Source organism: Eucyclogobius newberryi, unplaced genomic scaffold, assembly GCF_026437365.1.
Source record: "Eucyclogobius newberryi isolate DKJ021-1_F unplaced genomic scaffold, fEucNew1.0.hap1 SCAF_17, whole genome shotgun sequence".
NCBI lineage: Eukaryota > Metazoa > Chordata > Actinopteri > Gobiiformes > Gobiidae > Eucyclogobius > Eucyclogobius newberryi.
The window spans coordinates 10,193,367-10,221,031 of record NW_027315801.1 but is presented as its reverse complement, the minus strand read 5'-3'; the positions used below and the strand labels follow the sequence as shown (position 1 = coordinate 10,221,031).

Below are 27,665 nucleotides of genomic sequence, written 5' to 3'. Positions count from 1 at the left end.
GCAAGAGCTTAGACTTTGATAACCTTGTGCCACCAAAACTATCTTCACAGGGAATTTGTGTGGACAAGAGTTTAGAATAGAAAAATAGAAGTATTATGATGACTGGTTTCACTGAGAAAGCACACAGCAGAGTAGTTTTAGTGGAATTAGTAGTGGAATTGTGAATTGTCTTTCTGCAAAATAGCTTGAAGCGTGGGAGGCATTTATAGAAACAGCAAAGTAACAACCTACGACTTTTTTTTTGTTTTGTTTTTTTACTGAAAAGCACAGATTTTCAGAGCGATTTCATGCCACGAGCACAAACCACAAGGAAAGCACAGATAAAAACATGTTTGCGTGGGACTTTTGAAAACAGGAAAGAGTTGGAGATGTGGAGGATTTGAGGAGGAGTGGTGAGACACGCTCAGCCCTGAACCGTTGGAGGGTGGGGCTGCACTGCCACAGACAAAGACCCAGGAAGAGAGAGAGAGCATTGGGGAAAGGAAAGAGGAGAGCCCGGTCCAACATCATGGGGTGCAACATGTGTGTCGTCCAAAAACCGGAGGAGCAGTACCGGTTCATGTTCCAGGTGAGTGAGAGCACCAAGCACAGACATACATTTGATATCTTTTCTATTGACTACAGTATTAATAATAAAAACACTCCATAACTCCATGTTGACCTGAAATAAATATGTTATGTCATCTTTTTCCTTGTATTGCTCAAGAAGATTACTCTAAAAGCCCATTTTTACCACTTTGCAACAACAAATACAGGGTAAAGTGACTAAATATACTTGTTTTAGGTCAACATTGATGTTTTTGAATAGGGACGAGTACATTAAAAGGTAAGTTCATGTTTTGAAGACAACTCATAGAGGCCAGATTGAGGAAATGGATGTAAACACATGCACATTTAATACAGTGCAAATGACTGTAAAATAGTTTTAAAATTATTAATTTAGTCTCTGGATTAGGGATGGGCAATATAAAGACATTTAGATATATTTTTTTTAAAGATATGCAAAGTGAATTTGAATATTGCATTTATAGTAGTAAAAGTGTTACAAAAATATTCATGTTGTAAACTTTAAAATAAGGGTATGGTGATATATTTTTTGTTTGTATTTTGCAGACATTTCACATTTGTCTGATAATTAAACCTCAATGACATGTAAACGTATATTACAATATTTATGCAACACAATTATCAGGATACACCAAAAAAATATTGAGATATTCTTTTTTGTCGATATCACCCATCTCTCCTCTGGGTTTAGGTTAAAGTGTCAGCAGTCAGCACAAATCACAATCTGAAGTAGAATTACAAACATAAACAAATAGGTGTATCTTCCGTTCAAACAGTGGAAATGGTTTTTAACACTGTGTAATGGAGTTGCAGATGCTAAAGACCGGCAACTGTTCATTTTCATGCAGCCTAGAAGGTCAAATCATGAATAAAATATATACCAAATTAATATTCTGTTGCTTACATTACCTTTTTGTTTATCTCAGTTCATTGAAAAATACATTTTCATTCGTTACTGTCACGTTTGCCAGTAATTCAGTGTTTTACAGTGCACCGAAGCCAAGCGATCGGTTTCCACATAATCAAGTTTTACGAGATGTGACATGAATCTCACCCGGAATAATTACATCTATTCACCACGAGACACCAGCATAACTACTTTCAGCACAGGCTACAAGAACATAAACCTGAAGTAAACACAAATATAGCATAACTTGAATGACAATACACTTCGTAAATAGCATTTTGACCGTTTTTACCGTGAATGTACCTTTATGTACAGTAAAAACAGATGGTAAACCTATTCAGGATTTTGGCTCTTGAAGTGTTAAAATAATCAGTTGTGTTGTGCCGGATCCAACGGAACAGATGTTGAACAAAATATGATACAAATATGTGTTTTAAGGCAGGATATTTATTTTTTATATTTTTGTTTTTAATTCATTTTGTTTGTACTGGATTGAGATCAACGTGGCAGAGATGACGGTGTTGAGGTTCTCTTAAATGTGTATGTCTTGATTTGTAAAGCGAGAGATGGTTTGGAAAATGCACAGTTGTAGATTTGTGGTTTTATGAATGAAGACATAAAGTTAATGGTTTGAGAAGGAGGATGCAGAGGCAGAGGAGACGTTTAGATGGAGGCGCATGATTCATAAGAAACCCCAGAACTAGTCAGTGTTTAATAATCCTGACTGACAATCACAAGTTTTTATCCATCAAGTGATGACACATCGAGTTTTTCCCATTAAAAAGACATAAACTTGATCTCAATAAGAATTTAATTAACTGCGTCGCTTTATTCTGAAGTGTCAAACGTCCTACAAATGGGTTCTCTGAGCATTTATTTATTTTTATTCATTTGATTCATTTATTGCTATTTTACGATTTTATTGTTCAAAGACTAGATTTGACAATTTGTTCCTTTAATTGTTTTCAAATATCGTTATGTCGTTTTGGAGCAAACAACTTGTCTGTACAAAAAAGTGCATTTGCATCTGGATAACGGGAAGGTTATAATGTGATTGAAGCGCATGAATAATTAACTAATTGTGACGTTGTACCTGCAGCAACAGAAGACAAATAACATATGTCTCTGCTATCTGCTCCTGTTGTGCTTGTACAATACCTCCTCTTACTGCAGCTGTACATGAATGTAATTACAGAGCTCCCAAAGCTTGATCATAACAGTGATAATGGTGATAATGACTTCACACCCATTACAACAATGTGGATTTCACTGAATGCATGAAAAGACTAGCTTAAAACCACAGACAGGGCGACGGATGGGTTTGTTTCAAAGCCATAGGGCTAAAGTGGGACCAGGGAGTTGCCACGGTTACTGCCTCAGCACCTGCCATTAGCTCTGTGAGTAAGTCGAGGGATAAACTGCTACTGTCGAGGCTAAAGTAACAGCCAAAATCTCATCAAAGTGGTGGGTTTGCAAAATGAGAAGGAAAAAGGACATATTTGATCATTATGTTGACTGTTGTTATGTTGTTGAGATCAATATATACAATTTAAGTCAAATTAGATTTAAAAAAAAGGATTACGTAGGTACCATTTACCTAAAAAAAAGACCAAAAACAAGGAAGGCGAAAGGACTAAATAGTACTTCATTGTTGCAATATATTGTGGACGTTGCATTACATGATACGTCAATAATGTCACAAAAAAATGATGATTTGTATTTGGAGACTTTATTAAACAAAGTCCTTGGCAAAGGAAAATTTATCATCAGTATTTTTTTTTTATCCCATCTTTCAACCAATTCTTCTTTGGAACAGAAGCAGTCAAACTCACAATCATTAATCTTGTACGACTCCAGGTCACAATCAACACGTTATCAATAATTGCAATTTAACAAGTGAGCAATGTTTTTTATTATCAAAGCATGTGAATTGGCTAAAGCTCCTTCCTAAACTGTCTCTTCCCGAACAATTTCAACGGTGCCATTCCAGATCGATACTTCAGTGCCAATAGAGACGTAATATCTGCTGTAATATCAATCTGTCTTTGGTGAGGTTCCCTGGTCGCATGAACCTGCTATGTTTGGTTTGATGTGATACTTTCCCAAACACACAGAGCTCTGTACAGGAACAGCCCACACTTTGGAACTGGCTGATGTTAACAACTCAGCCGCCGTTCCTCCAATTGTGCCGCCCAATTACGGAGTCTAGAAGCAACACTTGAGGATCTGTGGCGATGGGGAGGACGCAGCTGGTGCCAAAGACAGAAGCAGCAGAAGGGAAACTACAGGACGCAGGCTGAGGGTGGATCGTAGGTAATGAGACGAGGAGAAAACCAGAGACAGAGGAGGTTAAGATAAGATAAGATAAGATATTCCTTTATTGTCCCACATGGGGAAATTTCATTTAAAGAGGTGCCATGTTGAGACAGTTACATTTGGAATAATGTGGTGATTATTATCATGTGTGCGCTGTTGATGTGCAATGTCTAGATTCATTTAGAATATTAATCTTGATTTATTGACTGTATTTGATGTGAGAAGAGAGCGATATCTGAAATATGATGTTGTTGTAACTACTTCCATCTGTGTTGATTGGATGGTAATATACGAGACAGACATTCGTTTTTAATGTCATTGGCTGTAATTTAGCTCATCGTTTGGACAATTACTATCTCTGTAGCCAGATGATCTATTTATAACTCCAAAACAAAGCAGTTTAATTGTTTTTTAATTTGACTTTGTAGAGCCAGAACAAATTGATGCACGTAAAACAGAGACAGGTGGCAGCTGTGGTAATGAAATGCCTGGAGGCTGATGCTAAAGTCTGTCCCACAACAGACTGTCAAGATTGAACCTTTGACTCTTTAGAAAGGAGGGATTTCAACTTTTTAGAATGCCACCAAACTAGGAGTATCATAAACATTTAATATCCAGATAATCAATACTAAAACTAGAATTAAGGCAAAACTTTCCTGAATTTAGAAATCTTTAGCACTAATACAAGTTGTATATATTGATATTAAATCAACTTTTTTTTTTTTTAATTAAATTCTATTGTCCAAAAAAGGGAGTTTTTATATAAAAAAAAGTCTTGTCAAGTCTTTTCAAGTATCAAAATTGTGTTGGAATATGAATATTATAGCATAATTTTGTAAATAACGTCAGAACTAGAATGAGAAGTAGAACTATCTTTGTGGTGAAGAGTGTTAAATGCTATTGAAAATATTTAGTTCAACACCATATTATGTCACTCTGATCCAATGGTCCTAAATATTGGTCATTTCCATCTACTCTAATGAAAAAGAAGCAGTTTAATCCTCAATAAAACGCAAACCACACAAAATATGAAGCAAAAGACAGCAAAAAACCACTGTATAGAACTGAAAAGTAGTAAAGTAAGGCAAACATATACGGTACTGTTTATTTAAATAGAAAGCGTAGTTATTAATGTACGAGGCATAGAATTGGGTATTTCAACAGTTTCATTATTGCTTCATTGAACAGAAACTTCCTGCGCTGCAGTGTTTCAATTCTATGGGACAAAAACATAATAAATCAAATGTGTCAAATGAATTAGCTTTGGCTTGCCTGTAAAACTTATTATACAGCGCCTGCCTCTGGGTTGTTATCTCCTTTTCCTTTTTCAGTCAATGCCTTCAGAACTAATTGATTCCTGGCACTTTACGCGGCGACTGGAATGGAAAGCTCCAGCAACTCTAGAAATCCCCCTCAAGGGCAAAGACATGAACGAGAGAGGAGGGCAAAATTGTCCTTAAGTGATCATAAAAACCAAGAAGCAGTGACCCTTTATCTCACAGGTCAGTGGTAATGACACATGAGGTGAAGGTTTGTGAATGTAGGACTCCGATAATGTGATGTGCAGGAGCCGGGTCAGCGGTGGGCAGAGGTTGTGTCATGTTAAAGGGTCTGATGTGTCAGTCTGAGGGGGAACAAGGCAGCTGAGGAGAGACAGGTGGAATATGTTACCGCTCAGTGACACGCGCGATGCAAACATAAAGTAGTTGAGAAGGAAAAGATGTGCAGTATGTGATAGGAACAGCTGCAGTTACATTATGGAAAATTGACTTTTATGAGATGTTTTAATGGTTCTCCCTCATTATTAGCTTACACATACGTTATATTTTGATTGATTAATGCATTTGAATGATCCTGTATTGTCCTGCATTAAAGGCACGAGGGATCAGGGATTCAGTCTGAGCACCACTGCCTCTGTCATGCCTCGAGCCAAACTCAAACAGAACCGTGCAATCAGATTTGTTTATTTCCATGACCTCTACTGTGCGAAAATAACAGAGAGATATCATTCTGGCCTCTTTTACTGCCCACAGCTCTGTATTTCACTTTGGATTTGTTGTGAATTAAAATGTAATTATGAGCGATTTCACCTCTAATTAAAATCTGTTGATTGCGTTTGTAAAGAAGGCTGCTATTTATTTAATCAACAATAGCGGTGTGATTGTCGTTGCCCCCCAGACTACACCATTTCAGGATCAAATCTGGCTTGAGATGCGACGGTCAATGTCCAATCTCATCACAGTACTACAAATCTGCCAAAAGTGACAGTGTGACCCGATAAACAAAGACACACAGTAAATAGATAGATAAGTAAAACAAAATATACGGCAATATTGCTAAAGCTTTCTCTCGCCGCCATTAATTGAATGCTTCCTTCGGTGCGTGTGTTTTTGCTGCCGATCTCAACTGTAAAATAAGTTATTCTCCACTACAGTGTTGACTTGTTGATGCAAATGAACGTTGAACATTTTACACAATCAACCCACTTTAGATGACAATGTTTTAGCAGCAAGACTATAATTTCTGCTTAACTGGAAATGCCAACACGAACAGAACAGTCAGATGTACAAGTGGGCGGGGCAGAATAACCACTGAGACCTCTGGTTCTTTTACTGTCATTAATTTCACTCATTCTTTTACACAATTCCACTAGATACTGTGCTGTGGGTGATACATTATAATGACAACAGTTGTGACCGTTTCATCCATCAACAACTGCACATGATGACATTTGTGTAATGGTGGTTGATAACTCATTAATGGGACTAATTGCACATTTGCACAGCTCCTGATTGTCTTGTGGTTTAATCTGTGGTTTTGGTTTGGTCCAAATAGATTTCCAGCAAAAGATATTGACATTATGTAAAATATGGAGCTGAAATGTTCTCTGATTATTCTGCTTAACTGATTCCAATAGGTCCATTTAAATCTGGAGCTAAATGGATCTATGCCTTGTAATTGTTTTATTTATTTCAAATAGAGAGAGAAACAAATACAAATAAAAACAAGGAACAGCCAATGATCCACATCCTGTTTCATTTAGTCCAGAGTTTGTCAAAAAGGAACTAATTCTCAATAGTATAAATGTGTGATGTTATGCTTTGTTATTTCAATTTCCTTTCCTGGTTGTAATAAAGGTTGAATAAAAAATATGTATAAATGTATAGGTATAATACAAAAAATGAATGAGAGATGCTTGTTTCTTCTATTTTCATCTGGGGTTTACATTGTGAACTAGATGCATGGACAATATTTACTCTGGATGCCCTTCCTATTGCTTCACTGACTGTGACTGCTGTATATTTGTATTTGCCTTGGGATATTTGAACCAAACAAGTTCTTTGCCTAACCATTTAATAAATCTTAACTAGTCACGTCCCAAATTAAGATTAATATCCTTAATTCAACTTAAGTGTGTCTGAATTATTTTCCTTTTCGCTGTTTCGCTTTTAAATCATGGAAGTTAAGTTTCTTAAATCATGTTAGACAGTTTGTCCCCAGCGCTGAGCTCGTTAAGACATTTGTGGATGCGAGCACGACGGCAGAGCCAATAAGATGAATTCCTCGACAGCGGCTGGCTCTGATTGGTCGACCGCTCTTCACTAACGAGTGGATATTGAGCGAAACGTGGGCCTATTAATGAAGCATGAACCGCTCTAAATTACAAAAGAAATCCCCTACAACTGTATCCAAACCGAGGAAATACATCTTCATTTAAATGCAATCAGCGCTTTGTTTGTCACATAAACTTTAATATGTGTTTTAATGCGCGCTGTGCAGACGGCTGCTTCATTTCAAAGCGCCTGCCAAAGAATCGACAGAGGTAACCCGTGTCCAATCATCAGAAAATTCTTACAAAAACACGATTATAATTGCGTTTCACGGCTTTCCCAAGACACAAAACCTCCTCCAGTTGTTTTTTTTACCACTTTCCCTTTAACGAACATGTGTAATTACTTTTACAAATTTGATGCAGTTAAACGGTGAGACAATAAACAAAGCATTAAACGGCGTAAAGTAGGCGCTTATATGAAAATAGTGGGGTTTGTTTTGCCAAAGGATAGTAGTAGCATATGAATTATGCATGAAGGCTGCTCACTGGTGGGTGCTGTGCCCATTGGCTTGTTTCTGATCAGGTTTGCCCCCCTTGAACTCTCCACTGCGCCATATTGTGTTTGAGTTGGTAAATGGAAGATTTCGCTGCAGAGCAATGAACAGTGAAGTCTTTAAAGCGTCACGTTTTGCCTTTTTTGTCCCGCTCGCTAAACCTGTGCCCCTAAGCCCAGACACCACTCCTCTTTCTCGCTCTCTTTCTCTTTCTTTCATTCTTCCCCATCACTAGGAAGCGGTTGCCGTGGAAACCCGAGTCATTAAACGAGCCCTGTGCCGTATTTTTCTTTTCTTTTTCTTCCCCCCCCCCCCGTTCATTCGCAGTGAATCAAAGAAACGTGCTGACAGTTGTGAACAGAGAAATCCCCAGAATCAATACGCACCAATGAGCAGTCACATGTGAAACAATTAGATGTTTTGGACTCACAAAAGGTCTTTATATTGCAGAGATGTGAACACAAGCTTCATTTAGATAACGTTTGATATCTACATGTTTTATATATATTAGAACATGGCAGTTTGTCAGTGCCCCAGGAAATCTGCACTGAATATAAATTACCTGTTGTAAGTCCAAGAGTGTGCGAAATGTACTGAATTGTCTGTTGTACGTAATTAAAAATGAAAGAGCACTCAAGGCAATGCAAACCTTCACTAGGCCATTGACCCTGTCTCGCAATGCTACCCTGCTACACTTGTCACTTTAATAACTCATATCAACACATTATCTACTTGCACTGCAGCCTATTTTAATTTGATTACATTGTATTCAACTTCTTATTTTTACACCTGCTTTATCTTAACATAGTTTATATTTTACATTTATGATTCATCTTTTATGTTGCACCCATCGCGAAGCAAGTTCCTAGTTTGTGAATGTTGTTCACTGACAATGGCAATTAATCTATTAGTTAAAGGGGGGCTATTTTACCCCTATAGAGTGCACTATAAAAGCAGACCGCTGTGTGCTGTCTGCATCTAAGAATCAAATATTTCATTGATCATAAACATGAAAGAAAGCGTCGCAAGTATAGATAAAATGAATATGTGCATTAAATGAATGGCCTTTGTGGCTGTATGAGTTTTTGTACCAGTTATCTGGAAGTGAATCAGGCAAATCCTGTTTCCAAATACTTCCCATCAGTGAATCACGTTTCAGGATCCATGTTGCTTTCTTTTGAAGTTGGATGAAAGATTGATTCATTTTCTAACGACACTGGTTGGGCTGCGATCAGACAGACTTATTTGCTTTTTTAATTGTGTTAATGGTGATTTTACGTCTGTTACCATTGGACCGCCAATTGTGAAATCATTTGTACATTTAGTTTTAAAAAGTCCACATTTGGGCTTCACTGAAAATGATACTAAGGAAAAGGCTCAATGCTTAAAACAGATTGTGATACAATAACAATAAAAATACATCTGTTATACCGGCTCTGATACAGACCAAGAGAGAAAAACTATTCAGGTAATGTTCAACTTTGTCCTATCTATATGTTTTTTCAGGTTTAAGTTGTCTTTATTGTCTCTGAATGGAGATGAGTCAGCAGCCTTTATATACAAGCTCATGACATAAAAAACATATTACATAAACAATGTACAAGTCACTCAGTCCATGTTGGTAATTATGAGTTTTTGTAAATGTTCTTACACAAGGGAATTCTCCTTCCAGACTGCATACACTCGCCTAGAGAATCTCCAATCATCTTTTCCAGAATAGATTTCTATTCATGAGTATCTGTTTTCCCAACCCTAGTTATGGTTTTGATTCGTGGCTGAATATTGATTGTTTTGACCCCCCGAGGCTTCAAACATGGTGGCTGAATTTTAATTATGATTTTGACTCAGGAAGCCCCAGATATCTGTCATAATGAGTGACATAGAAAAAGAAAAAACACTTTTCCTCGTGTCTTTCACTCACGCTGCGTCTATGATCCAATTGTATAATGAGCCTTTTGTTCAAACTGATTAATAAATCACATTTTCACCCTCTCTCGTCTCTTTGAGCCTCGTCAGCTCCCGCAGCAATTTCAAACACATCAATATCACTTCATCTTATTTTTGTGCCAACCACTTGTTTGTTCAAATATCTGACAACTCGGCTCCACCAGAGAGAAGCAGGTCAGTGTAATTGAGTTTGGGGAGAAGACAACTGCCTCAGAGTTTTTGAAGATGAGAAAAATCTATTGCGGAACAAGTGGAATCCAAAATGTTCCGGTCATGGAGGACATCAGCTGGAGTTTTGGATGTTGGTCAATGATGTCGAATTATGCAACATTTTGATGGTTTAATTAATGTTTGTTACTAACATGCATTGCAGAACAGAAGAAGAAATAAGATCGCAATATAAAACTTTAAAAAATTTAATAAATATCCATATCAATGTGTGAAAAATTGCTCTGGCTTCCAATCAGATAAACAAAATGAATCATTTTTTTATTTTATTTTCCCACTACTATTCCTCTACTCTCTTTTTATTGTTGCATGAATCATTTATTCTTTAAAAATAACTCAAAATAAAACGTGTCAATAACTGCTCGGTTAAGTGAAAATAAGGGCTTCCATAGAGTTATAAACCCTAATGTGGAATATCTTATTTTACTGTACACACACCATATCCGAAGCACAGTCCTAGTTTTGGAATTTAGTTGGCAAAAGTAAAAAAAGAAAAAGAAAAGAAAGTCGTCGTCCCCGGTACAGTAATGGTAGTAACAACTGTAACAAAAGTTCCATGCACATAAATAACAATTGTAAAATACAAAACAAAAACTTACAACTAAACGAAAAATAAATAAGTGTTTCATCTCACAACAACAGACTTTTGGCATTTTTGCATCTCTAGCTCTCTGCTCCCAGCCTGTGTTTATTAATTTGCTCTTGAAACTGCTTTCAGATAAGAACTAATTATGCGTCAACCACTTAGTTATTTCCCAGGGGTCCTTACACTGTGGGCTGGTTTGCAGGCAGGGCTTAACCCCCCACAAGTCACATTATTTACATATCCATTCCTCAAAAGCTTGTTTTTTTCACTTGCTGTGTCGTCCACTATTGCCTGCTCTGTCTTCACTCTTTCCACATCTACCTCTCTATGTTCTCTGACATGTCTCTTATCTTCAATCCCTGCACTAGACTATCCCGCCTCCCGCTGTGGCTGGGAGCACACCTTTGATTTTTTGGGGGGGGGCTCAGATTTGAATTGTAAATATAGTTTATGCCTGCAGATCTGACTTCTGATTCAGATTCATGCCAGCATATTAGACAATAACTCAGTGTTGTACAAATGGCCATTGTGCCTGTGGACAAGCACTGTTTCCATGTAGGTGAATCATGAAATGGTGGTGAATGTTTAAAAGTCTTCACAGTGGCATCCACAACAGGGAAAAAACATCCTGTTTAAATGAATAATACACAAAAGGACTAACCTTTCATAATGTTTGTGATGTCACAAATTGAATCCATCTTGTTAGGCTCCCGCTGAGTCTAACGGGCGAAACACATGGCTGCAGGGTGGTTTGAGGTTTTTGAGATTGTAAAATCGTGAGTAATCAATTTGGTTTAAAAAACAACTTTGTATTATTTAAGGCGCCTTTCACCCGCAAATGAGTGTTACAAAACCTGCAAAAGTCATTGGCCGACATGTTTACCTCACTGTACATCCCATACAATCCAATGTGAGCAGTACATGGAGCAGTACATGGAGTACATGGAGCAGTACATGGAGCAGTAGATGGAGTACATGGAGCAGTACATGGAGCAGTAGATGGAGCAGTACATGGAGCAGTACATGGAGCAGTACATGGAGCAGTACATGGAGCAGTAGATGGAGCAGTACATGGAGCAGTACATGGAGCAGTACATGGAGCAGTACATGGCGCAGTACATGGAGCAGTACATGGAGCAGTACATGGAGCAGTACATGGAGCAGTACATGGAGCAGTAGTGACACTTGCATCCATCACACACTTTGTCATTATTTGTCACAGTCTTTGCTGTGATTGGTTAGGCACAAATTTTGACTTATTTTATTTGACTTATTGTCATATTCCCACTCAATGTTGTACAAATGGCCATTGTGCCAGTGGGCAAGACACTGTTTTGATGGAGCAGTAGATGGAGCAGTAGATGGAGCAGTACATGGAGCAGTAGATGGAGCAGTACATGGAGCAGTACATGGAGCAGTACATGGAGCAGTCCATGGAGCAGTACATGGAGCAGTACATGGAGCAGTACATGGAGCAGTCCATGGAGCAGTACATGGAGCAGTACATGGAGCAGTACATGGAGCAGTAGATGGAGCAGTACATGGAGCAGTACATGGAGCAGTAGAGTAGAGCCGCTGCTCCTCCACGTCGAGAGGAGCCAGCTGAGGTGGCTCGGGCATCTGTTCCGGATGCCTCCTGGGCGCCTCCCTCGGGAGGTGTTTCAGGCATGTCCCACCGGGAAGAGGCCCCGGGGAAGACCCAGGACACGCTGGAGAGACTATGTCTCTCGGCTGGCCTGGGAACGCCTCGGGATCCCCCCGGAGGAGTTAGAGGAAGTGTCTGGGGAGAAGGAAGTCTGGGAGTCCCTGCTCAGACTGCTGCCCCCGCGACCCGGCCCCAGATAAAGCGGCAGAAGATGGATGGATGGATGGATAATTCAGTTGATCAATAATCGTGATTATTCACAATATAATCATAAGAACTAAAAAATAAGAATTGTGACAATTTTAGAAGCAAAATTATTCAGCTCTTTTATCCAAAAAACGGCATTTGAATGTCAAATACTTTTTATCTGGCTGTTTTTGTCACAAAATCTTTATTTTGTCAGGAACTTCCTGACAGGAATAGATTTTGTACTTGAGTATTAGTAACATGTTGGACATGGGAACAAAATAAAATTAAATAATTAATTAATTCATGGTCATGGTCTAATTAATTGTGAATAATCGTTAAATTGTCTTGTTGCACAAACATGTTATCTTTTAAAACCCTGTTCAGATTTTCTTTGGAGAATAATTTACTGGTAACACTTTATACTAATTACCTAATTCAACGAATATACTTTAGGCTTAACCTAATTAATACCCCAACCCAAACTCCTAACCAACCGCTTAATTAAAATGCATTCTTAACGTTAATTATGAATTAAGTCCTTGTTCATGCTGTATTAAGGCTATTTATTTACCTTTTGATTATGTGAAATATCTGAATTTCAATTTAAACCTGAGAAATACATTTCCCCCACAATATGATTTATTAATGGTGCACATGGATCTGCATTCTGCCCTGTACATGCAATGACCTTTGACCCTTAGATAATAGGGAAGTGCTGATGCTAAGTGCGTAATGGGCAGTCCATCAAACCCACCACGATAAACCGTCCAACGCCAACGTGCTCCATAAAGTCATCTTCAAAGCAATCTGTGCTGCTCTCATTGATAATGAATGAGACTCCTCGCTCTGCTTTAGTATTCAGAGCTGTCACTCAGCACCGGGCTGTTTGCTATTAGGCTCCACCGCACACTGCAGCACTGTCCTGCTGCCGTTCAGATGACACAACAACATTCTGTAATGGAGACGGGACGCGCAAATTACTATCGTCCACACAAAGGATTGTGCAGTGACTTAATAGATAAAAACTGCAATTGGCTGGACTGTACTTGTACTTGTGCATGAATCATTCTAGACTGAGGCCAGGAGCATGCTGGGTTTTTGTTGTTGTTTTGGTCCCAGATTTGAATTGCAAATGGAGTTTATGCTGCATATCTGACCTCTGACTTCAGAGGCCAGTGTATTAGAACACTGTTTAGAAACACCCAAAACACAAATGTTGACGCTCATATTCCCACTCAATGTTGTACAAATCGGTAGGGATGACAAGAATATTCAATTAAATGATAGAACTAAAGAATAATCGTGAATAATTTCCCACAATTATCATAACACTAAAGGTTGATATTGTGACATACTGTAGGTGAACATCCATGTGTAATGAAATAATATTCAATGTGTAATGGCCCGAATCTAGGGAAGCAAATATATTGTGACTAATAATAATAATATAAATATAAATGATCAGGTTCAACATTGGCAGACAAACCTCCTGAAAATACCCATTTCGAGCGATAACAATACTTTTAGTCTTACATGTTTCTATTTTTCTGTCTACTCTTTCCTCAGAGGGTCTCACAACGTTGTTGATTCAGCATAAAAATCAAACTATGCAACAGTCATTGGTCAATAAAGACAAGCAGATTGACCAACCTTCATAAATAAACAGATAAATTGACCCAGAGCATCTCTTTTTCGTCATGGAAGAACTCAATAAAACCCAGTGGGAAAAAGAGAAATCTTGTGGAGGAAGAGAGATCCACAGGCACGGACAGATAAGACTGATCATCAGATCCACCTCAAGTCTGTTGAGCTCAAAGCTGCTTTTACTATTTCATGCACTATTCTTTCCTTCCCCAGCAAAGGGTTTAAGCCACTTCATACAGCTGCCATGTCCTCTTTCACCCGTATTTATTTATCTTTTATTTGACTTAAACTAGACAGACTTTTATTCAATGTTGTCTAATAGAAAATATAGTCAAATCTATTCATTCAAAGTCCAAAACGTCAAGCTTTAATGACCGATTTAATGATCGGCTGTACGGACCTTTCCTCAAAAACAAATCAAGCTGATCAATGACGATTCGTAACCATTCAACCTTAAGTCAATTAAAACTCAATTAATTGCAAAACCTGATAGACTAACCAAAGCAGGGTGGCTCTCTCAAACACTACATTTACACTACATTTACATTTGCACAAGCACGTTGGGTGAAGACAATCTGAGCTGGGTGTTAACCAGTGTTTTCGAACCGACTGCACCACGAAACCGGCTCGATAAACAATAGTCGTTTTGTCCCTCTTAATTAAACACTGGAGCTCTGTAGAACGCTGCGGCGGCGTCTGAACCGCAGCGCTACAAACATTTGCCTTCTCTTCCTGCAGCTCCTTTATTTGTTTCAGAGTGAAGACCTCATTAAAGGAGGCGGGGAGATTTATGGGGCGGCATTAGCGCGAGGAAGGACGCACGGAGACAGATAGATGTGGTTGAAATAGAGCATCGCGATCTGCCATCTCCAGAGACGAGAAGTGCTGAGCCAGCGCGGCATATAAACAAATACATTAGGAACGGAGAAGGGGGGAAAGAGCGGAGGTGTGCGCAAAGAGAGGAGGACACTGTGGTGGAGGAAAAGAGGAGGGCGTAATGATCAGGGAAAATGTGATGGCAAAATGTGAACAAATCCAGGAGCGTTGAGACGAGAAGACGATATATGTTTGTAAAGCTAACACTATAGATGCGTGGGTTTGATTTTTACAGAAGATATTCTATTACACAAATAAATGCAGCCTTCATTTGATTGGTTTAAAACATGCGTGCACTTTTTGAATACATTTATTATATTATATTCTTATTTTCACATTCGGGAGAAGACTGAACTATAAACTGCTCAAAGTAAAACAAGAATCACATGCATTTACGAACATCATTGTAAACTAGGGTGTGTCAAAACATGTATATATTGTAAAACTTCATTTGTTATCAGTATCATTGGCTGCTACATCAAGATATTAAATTTTTTTGTTACATTTCACAAAGTTGTAGCTGCAACCGCACATTTATTGCTCATTTAGAGAAAGTAAAAATGTGTCTGTTGTGCAGTTGGCAGTGTTTTGATTAGTGAATGAAATATATCTCATAAACAGAACGTGGATATAGTAGTTAAGAAGAAGATTGTGTGGTAATGATCATTTATGAGGGCTTTATCACAGAATATCATGTACAATATATCAACTATCACATGTATCGTAGCAAATCGAAAGGGATTTTGATCTTACCAGAGCCACTTATTAACTGAAATGTAATGTAACATGTAGTGTTTGAATATGAAATGTCCTTGGTGCATTTTGCTTCCTTAATGTTAAATGTTTTGGAGGATTTTAGATATTAGTATCATTAAAACATGAAAATAAAGGTACATTTATTCATTGTCACTGGCTTAGGAGGTACTGCAGTGTGGGGCAAAGATTACACAAGATAAACTAGTGTTACAAGATATTTAGTTGTGTGGAGAGGATAATATCTTAATTAAATACTTGTGGCCATGACAAACTAGCTAATTGAGATTTCAAATTGCAATTTTGATTTGCTTGCGATTAACGAAGTGTTGTGACATGTAATATAGTGAGAGGAACAGGGACACACTCAGACAGACGTGTGGTTGGTGGGTTTTTGTGCTTGACTGAACAGAGGAACATTGATTTGACATGCAATTACTGGAGAAGGGTGAAAAGGAGCCAGAGCAGCGGGAGAATGAAAGAGCATTAAAGATATGGCACCGAGGTCAGTGACATGAGCTGATGCACCGGCGTCTGTGAGAAGGCCACGTGAACGCAGAGCCATTCACAACTTTCATTTCTTTTACTTTTACAATACTAAGTTGTTTTTATGCTACTCTAAAATACCACGGGTGAATGGACAAACTCTTTTATTCAAAGGATTATCTTCTCAATGCCAAAACGTTATTGAATAAATTGTATGCGTGTGAATGTGCTTCGTATTTAAACTAGATTTAAGCAGAATTTTGTTAATCATGTTTCAGAAACTCTAGTCTCGCCACATATTCCACATATTTAGAGCTTGTTTTTGTCAGCTTCATCAATAATTTATAATTTAGCATGAATAATTCGTCCTAAATTTCCAAGAAGAACTACAAAAACAATTTGTTCACTGAAATATTCAACACTGATTTTCTTTTTTTTCTTTTTTTTAGGAATGTATGTCAAATATCAATATATAAAATCAGTATGAAGCATCTCCTCTGTCAGGGTTGACTCTTCACTCTTGAGTGTGCTGGCTGCAGAATGAGTCGTAGTAGTGAGCGTGCTTCGTCCTCATAGCGACACGGTTTTTCTCTCCACAGACGGGCCCCATCAGACGCACTGGGCCCCGAGGCGAGCGGCCAATTTAAGTGCCAGTGTCGGTTTAACTCTTTCTGCTCTGTGACTCTCTGTCCGGCCGTTATGTGCTTCTGTCTTCAGCTCTGGGAAAGATCAATACATGTGAAATCTGCTGAACGTTTCCTCTCACTGTCGCTCAGTTTAAGGTCTCTGTGGCTGTAGTCGCTGTACTCGGACTCACGCCTCACTATGAGACCAGACTGTGGCTCCAAAAGCCTCGCAATGGATCTGCCTAAGCTGTATCTCAGTAGATTTGATATTTGTTTAACATAATTGCAGCTTTATCGTTTTCACACAGATTTTATTCTAGTCTACCTGTACAAATATAATCTTTACAATCAGAAACATTTAGCTATTTTTGCCCAACTTTAATAAAACTAAAAATATCTTACCACTTCTTTTTTCATCTGGTTAATATATACAATGTGTGATCTACTGTGGATGAATAAGGTTTGTCTAAGTCCATTGTATTTACTATGTGTTTCCTTTCCCTCTTTCCCAGTCTAATCTGTGTCATTCTAATTGGCAGGTGCGAGGTAAGGAGCTGTCCCGTCTGTCCAGAGACCCCACCCTGGAGCTGAGGGACCCTGCTCTGGCCCACATCCTGAGGAGGGGCCCACGCAGACGGACCGGTCTGGCACCTGCCCCCAGAGTCCTGGGCCCAGTGACCATGGGCATGGCCGACTGTGTGGACAGCTGCACCCAAACCGACATCAGCTTCCAGCACATGATGGCACTGGGGCGGGGCAGCCAGCACCCCTGTGGAGCCCCGCCCCCTCCCAGCCCTCCTCCGTCTCCGCCCCTCCCACCCCTGCTGGACCCTTATCTGCTCAATGACCTGTGAGTGGAGCCGAACATGCTCCCCTGATGCGCAACATGTTTACATTGATATTGATTCTGGGAAAAGGAGCTCTAAAAATCAAATGCTTTAAAAAAAGAAAAATATTTTGTCAAACCAATCAAGAATATATACCAGTGTTGGATACAATAACAAGGTATCCAGTAATTACAATAAATGTGCAGAAACCTGCTATTAGCCCACATTGAGCCTAGTCTAAATAATAAAAATACTATTTAAATGAGAAGTCTCATCCTTTTTCCCTCGAAGAACTAAATACTAAAGAATACTACAGAACTAGAACAACCATCACTATAACAATATATACAATAATAACCACAACAATGACAAGTCTTAGGGTGCGGTCTCACTTGTTTGGACTGGTTTAGTTTAAGTGCGCTCTGGATCAGGTGAACACAGCACACTTAACGTGTTTAATCGTACTTCAGCAGAGTTCACTTCTGCTTTAGTACGGATGATATGAAGTGGACTCTTAAGTGTGAAAGCCCTCATGCCACGCCCGTTTGCCGATGCCTGATCTCGTCAGCTCTCGGAAGCTAAGCAGGAGATGGCCCGGTTAGTTCTTGGATGGGAGTGCTATGTCTCACTAGAGGATACAGTATGTTGTTTTGTCCTTAGGCAAGACACTTCCCTCACATTGCCTAGTAAAGCGCTTTGAGTGAAGGTGGAATAATAATAAGAATAATATATGCAGTTAATGCCTATATCCATTAATCAGCACACAAGTTCTACAGTACATTATATACATCTACAATAATAACATGTGATGAAGGAGGTGAGAGTTACTGAATTGTTGTGCATTTGATACAAAAGCGATCAAGAAAAACAGAGGTCTTAAAACTGTACATTTTGTTGTTTAGCTTTGAGCCAGAGTACTACGACCCTGCAGACTACCTCGACATCACTCAGCATGAAGTGGACCGACAGGACGACCTGGAGTACGAGGTGGGCGACTCACACAAACACTTCCCGTTCCTGTTGTGTTTTCACTGCTCACCTCGCTTCCTCTGTGTGCTTCTTCTTCAGGAAGTGGAGCTCTACAAATCTCGACAGCAGGACAAGCTGGGCCTGACCGTGTGTTACCGAACGGACGAAGAGGAGGACCTGGGCATTTATGTGGGAGAGGTGAAAACAGCACCTGAACAAAGTCTGAGATTACACTGTGCATCTTTAGAATAAAATGTTTTTCCTCAAGGTGAACCCCAACAGTATCGCTGCAATAGACGGACGCATTCGCAAAGGAGACAGAATCCTGCAGGTACTTTGCGTTATTCTGTATTAAATAGCAAAAAGGGTTTATAATATTACGTGGTCAGTCTTCTTGTACATTTAAAAAGACACAATTTCTTTAGCCTTTTGTCGACGATCGCCCTGGTAGCTGAAGGGTGAAGGAGAGGAGAGAGCGTGTATCTATATGAATAACTTGTGGTGGCGATTACTTCATTAGCAAAGGTAGAACATGGTAATTTCAATCCAAAAAGTCCAGATTTAGAATGTAAAATTATTATAGATTATGTTGTAGTAACACATTTATCAAAAGAAAAACTTGGTTACAGTTGTTTTTTCTTCCAGAAGGGGGCTAATAGATCTTGAGAAGCTCTTTTTAATACTAAAATATCAGCTTTTAACATGTAATTCCCGTTGTGTCCATGTGAGTAATGCACCAAGACTGTGTAACCTTTTACTTCAACACAGTTCAAAATCCCTGCTAATCTTACTTATTCCTTTAAATTAAAAATGTTTCGACGTCTATTAGAAAATGAGACATTTCGACAAAGTCTTGGACATTAATGACCACGGAATTGCATTTTAAGACGGCAACCTTTTGGTGAATGAAGTCATTTCATCGGCGCTGCCCTCGGTGCAAAGGGTTTCATGGTCCTCCGATATCGGGCATTAGCTCAGTTTCCCTTCTCTTTCAGATAAATGGAGTGGACATTCAGAACCACGAGGAGGCCGTGGCTATTCTCACCAGAGAAGACAGCACCAACATCTCCCTGCTCCTCGCTCGCCCCGAGATAGAGGTGAGAAAGCGGGACATGCAGCCTGTATGTTTATTACATTATGTTTCTATCTAAAGCTTAAAGAAGACAAATTATGCTTGTTTTTCTGGCCATTTTGTATTAAAACATCGCATATATAGATCATTATTTTACATTTTGTTGATTATAAACAGCAATTTTTATGTATATTTGAATTCACATGTTTTTATTGTTGAAAAATGGCGTCATGACATTTTTTTTATTAAAATGACATGTTTAAATGCTTATACTCAAAGGGAATCTTATTATATAGAATGGTGGACAATAAATTCAATGTTTTTATTTTTATTTTCAGTGTGGTGCATGTTCACTATTGGGTAAAAAAAAAGGGGCAAACATTCACTCACAGGTCATTTTCTTAGACTATCCCAGAAAATATAGCAAATCTACCCATAATGTATATAATCCGTTGCTTGTGCCATCGGGAAATATTCTTCTCTGACATTGATGGATATTTGTAGTTTAATCACTCGAGTAATGATTATTTGTGTAGTCGGGGTTGGTTGTCTAGAATGGGACAGATGCTGAGAGGACACATTTGTCTTTAGGAACAAGAGTCTTACTAACCAGAATAAACAAAAATAAGAGTGATTCCGCAACACCTGGAAATCAGTATTTACCAACTCCATAAACCAGGGAGTGTGTTTCACCATTTTATCTGCCGTTTGCTGCAAAGTCACTGGTGTTAAAGAACATGATGAGAGCACAGATACGAGCGCAGGCGGGAGAAGACAAATCGAGCTTCCTCTGGCTGTGCTAACATGGCCCCAGCTCTGTTCAGCTCAAGGTCACTCCTCCTACGACAGACAGGGGGGGCTCTGGAGCACAGCGGCGCCCTTTCAATAACAGCCCACTGTCAAATAGGTGCTTTCATGGCCTAGAATTTAAGGATAACATTTCTGATGGATGACATGGGGCAGTATTCGCCTGCTCTGAGGATCCAGCACTATTATAATACACAGATGTTGATTATTAATATTTTTGGTAGGGATTTAGGTCCACAATCAGACGATGATCCTTTTATGGCTAATCAAGCCTCAGTGATTGAATGATACCAAGTTATAATGTATGATTATTAAACCTTAGATCATTTGTGCTGACTTAAAATGTACTCTTTTTCCAGTTTCTGTTGGAATCATAAACTCTAAATGATATATGACTAATGTACATTTTGACCAGGGCTACAACAATTAATCAATGTGACTTATCAACTACAACTGTCGTATTTTGATCTTCGTAATCGTTTCCTGGACTATAAAGACTATTAGACACATATGAAAAGACCTTTTTTATCTATTTATTTACCTTTATTTAACCATTGAGATCGAAACGTGTTTTACAAGGGTTTATGAGACTATGAGACTATGTCTCTCGGCTGGCCTGGGAACGCCTCGGGATCCCCCCGGAGGAGTTAGTCCCCCCGCGACCCGTCCCCGGATAAAGCGGCAGAAAATGGATGGATGGATGGATGGATAACAAAGACAGTGGCATTATTAAACCAAAATGTATAAAGAGAATAAACAAATACAGATTTTTTTATCAGTAATCCACTGTATTTGAAAATATTCTCTGTCTAGAAGCCTTCAGTTATAAGATAAGATAAGATAAGATATTCCTTTATTGTCCCACATGGGAAAATTTCATTGATGCAACGCAGGAAGATACAGAGGCAGATACAGAAGAAAAGAACAGATCACTTATAGGAAGTTTGAAAAACACTTTCAGTAGAAGATCTCCTATAAACAAAAACTCCCATAGACAAAACCTCCCATTACCCAACAACGGATGGAGGGGAAAAATTATAGAGATAAAAATAAATAAATAAATAAATACATAAATACCATTGCATGTGATCACGACAGTAATTGCACATGAATATGTTTCACGACGGCACATGGATTGCACATGAATTTCACAGTAATTGCACATGAATCACGACAGTAATTGCACATATGACGGAATTGCACATGGTTAGGTCAGTATTGCAGCAGCAGGAAGGAAAGACCTGTGAAACCTTTCCTTCACACAGCGAGGGTGGATCAGTCTCTCACTGAAGCTGCTCTCCAGAGCGGAGAGAGTGTCCTGCAGGGGGTGAGACTCATGGTCAAGCATAGATGTGAATCTAGCCAGGACCCTTCTGTCCCCCACCTCCTGCACCTATCACATCTCAAACTTTATTTGGTTAATTATGTATTTAAAAGTTGACAATCGCACTCAAGGATCCTCTCTAGTTCCATATTGTCTTTATGTTGTAGCTAAAGCCGTCTGATACTTATAGGAAGTTCACAGTTCAGTTGGTTAAAGGTGACTGTCACTCAGAACGTAGAGGGGGCCGACCACTGAAGCTCAACACTTTGAAGCTCGCTGTGGATCTGGAAGTACATTTTTCATTCATCTTTTCCATAGCACTTTTCAAAAATTCAAATATTAAGCGTTTGAAGTCACAACAAAGGCAAAACTGCTCTGTCCAAAAAACAACACATTCACTGTAACTAGTTGGTTTTAAACTCTTTGCTGCGTCCCACATGTTTTACTCACTTCCCTAATGCATTCCAAACATCCTAATTATTCACTGTGATGAGTTTATCAAGCGCTTTTCTCACATTTCATTGTCAAAGACCAGAGTTTAACAAACATTAGCATGCTACCAGCGCACATCGGTCTCATTTTCACCCTTAAGAGCTGCTTTTACAATACATCCGTGCTGGGGCTAAACATATTTTAATCTATTACCTAAAAAAAAATATGTGTAGAGCCCCTTTAAGTTTCAGGCTCTTGTAGTCTTTACCACAAAGCTGATTAACACAGAGCAAGCTTTGAAACTTTTAATATGATTGCATTTCTGAACATTTAAGGAGGAAATTAATTCGAAATGTACTGCAGGAACCAAGTGGTGAGCGGTAGAAGGAGAGGGAAGTGTGTGTCACAATATAACTATCTCTCCAAGGTCACGTCACGATTGGATTTAAAACTGATTTATGGTCCAGCACTAAGTCGACATATGGGGCCTGTTCAAGTGGGTTTTCATTCAAAGTTTGTAGCTGCGGGGAGCGGAGTGAGAACATCTGTATTCAGACCACAAGTGCAGACGGAGCTAGAGGGCACATTTAAAAACCATCTCATTAACAGTCTAACACACAAGCGCATCAGACCGTTGAAGGGACGTAGAAAAATGGACTTAAATTGACTAAGAGACAACACTGAGAGGCTATAGGGACGCTTTGCTCTTTTGCAGTTTGGATTTTATGGACACGAATCCCCACAACCGCGGCTGTAAACAATGAACAACACGTCGTATTAACACTAACACTGTCTGGAAAGCTCGCAGAGGCTCAAACAAATCAAACATCGCAAGGCCTGACATAATATATTACTACGGCAGGGGCTTCACGAAAGGCTGCACTGAGAGAGAGAAGAAGAGGGGGGAGCAAAAACACACATGCAGAGATTAAAGACGGAGCTGTCGAGGGAGAGAGTGAACTAAAAAGGACGTCGATGAGTGGAGAAAGGAATAATCAATATGTAGTTACACAGTCGGAGCACAGTTTTCCAGTGGAACAGGGTAATTAGACAAGGGTTCATGAGCGCTAACGGGGTTCTTCTGAGCACGACTGGTGTTAGTGACAAATATGATCAATTTTTCAATATTGTTATTTTTTTCTTCTTCTGTGAACTTTGGAATACTTTGCAAGCTTAATCATGTCCTTATGTTATTTTAGAACTACTCAATCATAAATTATAAGTCTAATGATTGGAAATTAACTCGAGAAGTAATCCGATTATTGAAATAATGTGAACTGCTGGTGTGAGTGATTTATTTCTTCATATAGTTATTTTTAAATTGTGTTTTTGATCATCAGGTTTCACTTTTGTTTTTGAACACACACAAAATCGTTATTGTATTGTTATCACAATATTACAATTTCAAACTTGATTTTGATTCTAAGACAAATGATCAATACTCAATTTCAAAATTCTAATAATAAAAGTAATTCCATCCCCAAAAATCCATTTGATACCAATTCTGATTTAAAGTCCAAGTTTGTCCTATTAAGTGTCATTACTTCAGTATCTGGATGGCCTTTTTTGACAACCCTAATTTGAATAGGGCTTTTCTTCCTGTATTGGTCACACAAACGAACCAATGGAACAACGGCAGTGTTTGTAGTTCCAGTAGCAGAGATTTACCAAGCTTTACATTAGAGGGCAAACTATATTCTGTATTAAACAAATAATTAGTTTAGGCAATTTATTGTATTGGCTATTGTATGTGATGTTGAACAAGTGACTTTATCTGGGTACTATATTATATAGTATAGTATTATATGTGTTATCACTGGGCCCCTCTGTCTATGTGACTTATAGAGCCAATACTACCAGAGAGTTTTGGATAAAATGATATCAGTGATATTTACTTACTGTTGTATTGTTTTGTAACTATATATTTTTGGTCTTTTCTCTAGAATGGAAATCACTTGGACCAAGAAGAGCTGGACTTGGAACCTCTGGACAATGCAGCTCATTTATCTGAAGACCAAAATGTGAGAAACAGCAACACCAAACAGTGCACTGGAGAAGGGGGCTCTGCAGGAGCTGCGATCGTGGGGGAACACTCTCGAAGCAGAGACGCTCCTGTTCTGATGCAGACTGTGCTGAGCAACAGTCAGGAGCTGGACAGTGGCGTGGGACGCACAGACGAAAGCACCCGATATGAAGAGTCCTCTGAACACGACCTGTTGGGAGACGATCACACCAGCGCCCCAAACACCAACGCCACCAACACACCAGGAAGTATGCGCAGGTTCTTCACCCATCGAGCAGACACGCCTCCTCTGCTGCACTCGCAGGAGTTGCAGTTCAGCACAGACTCTCTGCTGGGCCTGGAGGCTGTGAGTGCCGGGTGGGCCGAGCAGATGGACAGAGGCTACGGAGCAGACCCCATGATGAGGACCATGATGATGCCGGGGCTGACGGAGGAGGAGTGTGAGAGGTACAAGGAGCTGCTGGAGATCAAGTGTTACTATGAAAAGAACTGTAATGGGGAGGGAGACACAGAGGAGGGCGGCGTGCCCCTGGACGTCAACAGGAACGAAAGCCTCTCGCAGCATGAACTGGCTCTGCTCGAGGAGGAGTTACGACACCTGGAGTTCAAGTGCCGTAACATCTTGAGGGCACAGAAGATGCAGCAGCTGAGGGAGCGCTGCATGAAGGCCTGGCCCCTGGAGGACAAGTCCCCTGGACTCGGGGCTGGACTTGGTTCTGCACGTTTGGACACTAGTGCTACTTTGTCTGACATAAACGAGATCCCAGAGAGGGATCGCTCTGACAAGGACAGTACAAGTGCCTACAACACTGGAGGAGAGAGCTGCCGCAGCACCCCTCTTGTCAGTGAGCAGTACCCCGCCAACTCCACCCAGAGCCTGCAGGGGGGCGGAGAGGCCCCTGTGTCACCTGGAGACCAGCTGCCACCTCTCACCTGGCAAAGAGCGGACAGAGAGAACAACCTGTATTCTCCTCAGTTTCACAGAAGAGGAGCAGAGGCCAAGCCATCCAGCCCTGCATTTAAAGTCCGCTCTTTGTCCAGAGATGGCGCCAGACGAGGATCTGATGGAGCAGTGAAGCGCTCAATTAAAACCAATGGGTCCTTTGAGAGGACAGGGGGGCGCAGTGCAGAGAACAGCCCTTACCTGTCCCGCCGACAGACTGAGGCCCTGCCCCCTCAGCGCTTCCTGAGCTGTATGCAGCTGAGGTCTCCACCCAGCTCCCCTCAGCTGGGACTGTCCAGAGACGAGAGCGTGTGCAGCGGGGAGGCCAGCCCCATGAGCCTGGGCAGCACCTGTAAGGACGTCCCACACACAGCAAGCACTCTACCCTTACCCCTGTCGCCCCGCATGGAGTGGAAGGTGAAGATCCGCAGTGATGGCACACGGTATGTGGCCAAGCGACCTGTGAGGGACCGACTGCTAAAGGCTCGGGCCATGAAGATCAGCGAGGAGCGGAGCGGCATGACGACAGATGATGACGCTGTGAGTGAGATGAAGATGGGACGCTACTGGAGCAAAGAGGAGCGCAAACGACACCTGCTGAAGGCACGAGAGCAGCGCAGGCGCAGGGAGTTCATGATGCAGAGCCGCCTGGACTGTCTGCGAGAACGTGAGCGAGAGCAGAGCACTGGACAGGAGGGGGCGCCATCTCCACAGCTGCCCTCCTCTATTCTAGAGCTGTGCCATCGCAGGAGTATGAAGAAACGCAGCCGCAGGATCCTGGACAATTGGATCACCATCCAGGAGCTGTTGGCTCACGGGACGAGGTCTGAAGACGGGACAAAGGTCTACAACCCTCTGCTGTCCGTCACCACAGTGTAATCTCAAACATAACACCAGCAAACGAACAGAAACAGTTTGAGATGAAACAGTCCAAATGAAGCCATCATAGCACTGAAGTGGTGCTATACTTACAATCAGATGAACTTGAACCGTAAACCGCTCCACCGGCTTAAAGGCACAGAATTATGCATTTAGAATAGCATTCCTCGTAGATAATGCTCTTTTTTGTTTTAGTGGCAGACTCTAGCTGAAGCTTGATGTTTTAGATGCACTGCACTGAGTTATCATTGCACATCTTAAAATACTTCATGCAAAGAACTAAGATGACGGGCTTAAAGCTTATAGACTCATTTGCGCATTGGTAATATGGTCAAGTTTATGGTCAATTCAAGCACATTCCGTGTGGTTACAACATTGATGACAGTTTTTTGTTGTTTTGGATCTAAACCTGCACATGGAAAAAACCTTGATTTGTTATATTATTCAAATATATTTAAAATATCTAAAAATCTGCTATACATAATAATAGAGTAGTAGAATGATGCTTTAAAGCAGCTTTATTTGCAATTGAAGGGGAAGCACTCAAGGAAGCAGCGCCATCTGCTGGAAAACCTTAAACACCACACAAACATTGAGCACAATACTTCAAAAGCCAATAAAGCAACTGTGAAACAATTCCTGTGCCATAAGTGCTACAACCTCAGTCCAGTGTCACTGAGAATGTACCTCTGACACAGATGTTTTTTGTAAAGCACAGCTCACAAACTCTAAAACAAGACGGGCTAAATCACAGATATAATGGCTATCAAATAACTATCAAATCATCTTATAAAGCGCTTTTCAATATTTGTCCATTACTCGTTCACTCTGCTGTAATATTCACATCTGCCCAGGGGCAGAGTGATAGAAGTGTGGCTGCTGGCCGCCATCCATCACCACATTGACTGTCACACATGGCAGAAGTGAAGGGCTGGGCAACATGGTCCATAGCAATTTTATTTTAACTGATTAAAAAACTATTTAAAATGGCTTTAAATATTCAGTACTTGAACAAAACATGACAGATTTTAATTATTGCCATTTAACATTCGTTCATTCTCTACAGCTTGGGCCCCATAGGGAGTGTCTACAGAGCCGCGACGCCGAAACTGCTAGGCTATTTCGTGCCGCGGCTCCTGAGCTGGGTTATTTGACCGCGCCGCGGCTCTGTAGCCACGGCCTTTCCCATAAGGGGTCGTGGTTGACAGGTCCCTGTGACTTTGGGCCTTAGGCGGGGTACACGCTGGACAGAGTTAACACAAACATAGACAACTATTCACGCTCACTTTCCTTCACAGGGGGCAATTTCTAGTTGACTTAACACCTGCATGTGTTTGGATAGTGAGACAACCCCCCACTATTGAACACTTTTCATCCTCCAAAGTCTGGGCCTCTTGTTTAAAAAGACCCAAGCTGATCATTCACGATTAAAACTGTATTCATTGCCCAGCCCTAGTGAAGTGTCTTGCAAAAGGACACAACCGTTTGCACTGGTGCCATTGCTCCTTTTTT

General features: G+C 40.2%; 2 protein-coding genes across 3 annotated transcripts in view; both read left to right on the top strand.

The window, feature by feature from the left end:
* Positions 1–5,431, top strand: part of wasb (WASP actin nucleation promoting factor b) — a 126,467-nt gene extending 121,036 nt beyond the window's left edge. The window contains exon 12 of the mRNA XM_072449065.1: positions 5,420–5,431. The gene's annotated coding sequence lies outside the window, so the exon portion shown is untranslated. The remainder of the gene's footprint in view (positions 1–5,419) is intronic.
* On the top strand, positions 230–26,856 carry LOC140362828 (PDZ domain-containing protein 4-like). 2 transcript variants are annotated; one of them, XM_072449055.1, is made up of 7 exons: positions 230–568; positions 17,417–17,727; positions 18,607–18,691; positions 18,773–18,871; positions 18,942–19,004; positions 19,669–19,770; positions 24,252–26,855. In XM_072449055.1, the coding sequence occupies exons 1-7, from the start codon at positions 509–511 to the stop codon at positions 26,151–26,153; spliced, it is 2,622 nt and encodes an 873-aa protein (XP_072305156.1). In that variant the 5' UTR covers positions 230–508; the 3' UTR covers positions 26,154–26,855. The 2 variants fall into 2 exon arrangements, with proteins under 2 accessions (XP_072305156.1, XP_072305155.1); XM_072449054.1 differs by having other exon boundaries at positions 18,607–18,871; positions 24,252–26,856.
* The last annotated feature ends 809 nt before the right edge of the window (positions 26,857–27,665 follow it).

Excerpts from the sequence above, each read along its gene's own strand:
- LOC140362828 (XM_072449054.1), top strand. The coding sequence starts at position 509 with ATGGGGTGCAACATGTGTGTCGTCCAAAAACCGGAGGAGCAGTACCGG. Across the intron at positions 569-17,416 it reads AGTACCGGTTCATGTTCCAG|GTGCGAGGTAAGGAGCTGTC; the intron begins GTGAGTGAGAGC and ends TCTAATTGGCAG. Across the intron at positions 19,771-24,251 it reads TCGCTCGCCCCGAGATAGAG|AATGGAAATCACTTGGACCA; the intron begins GTGAGAAAGCGG and ends TCTTTTCTCTAG.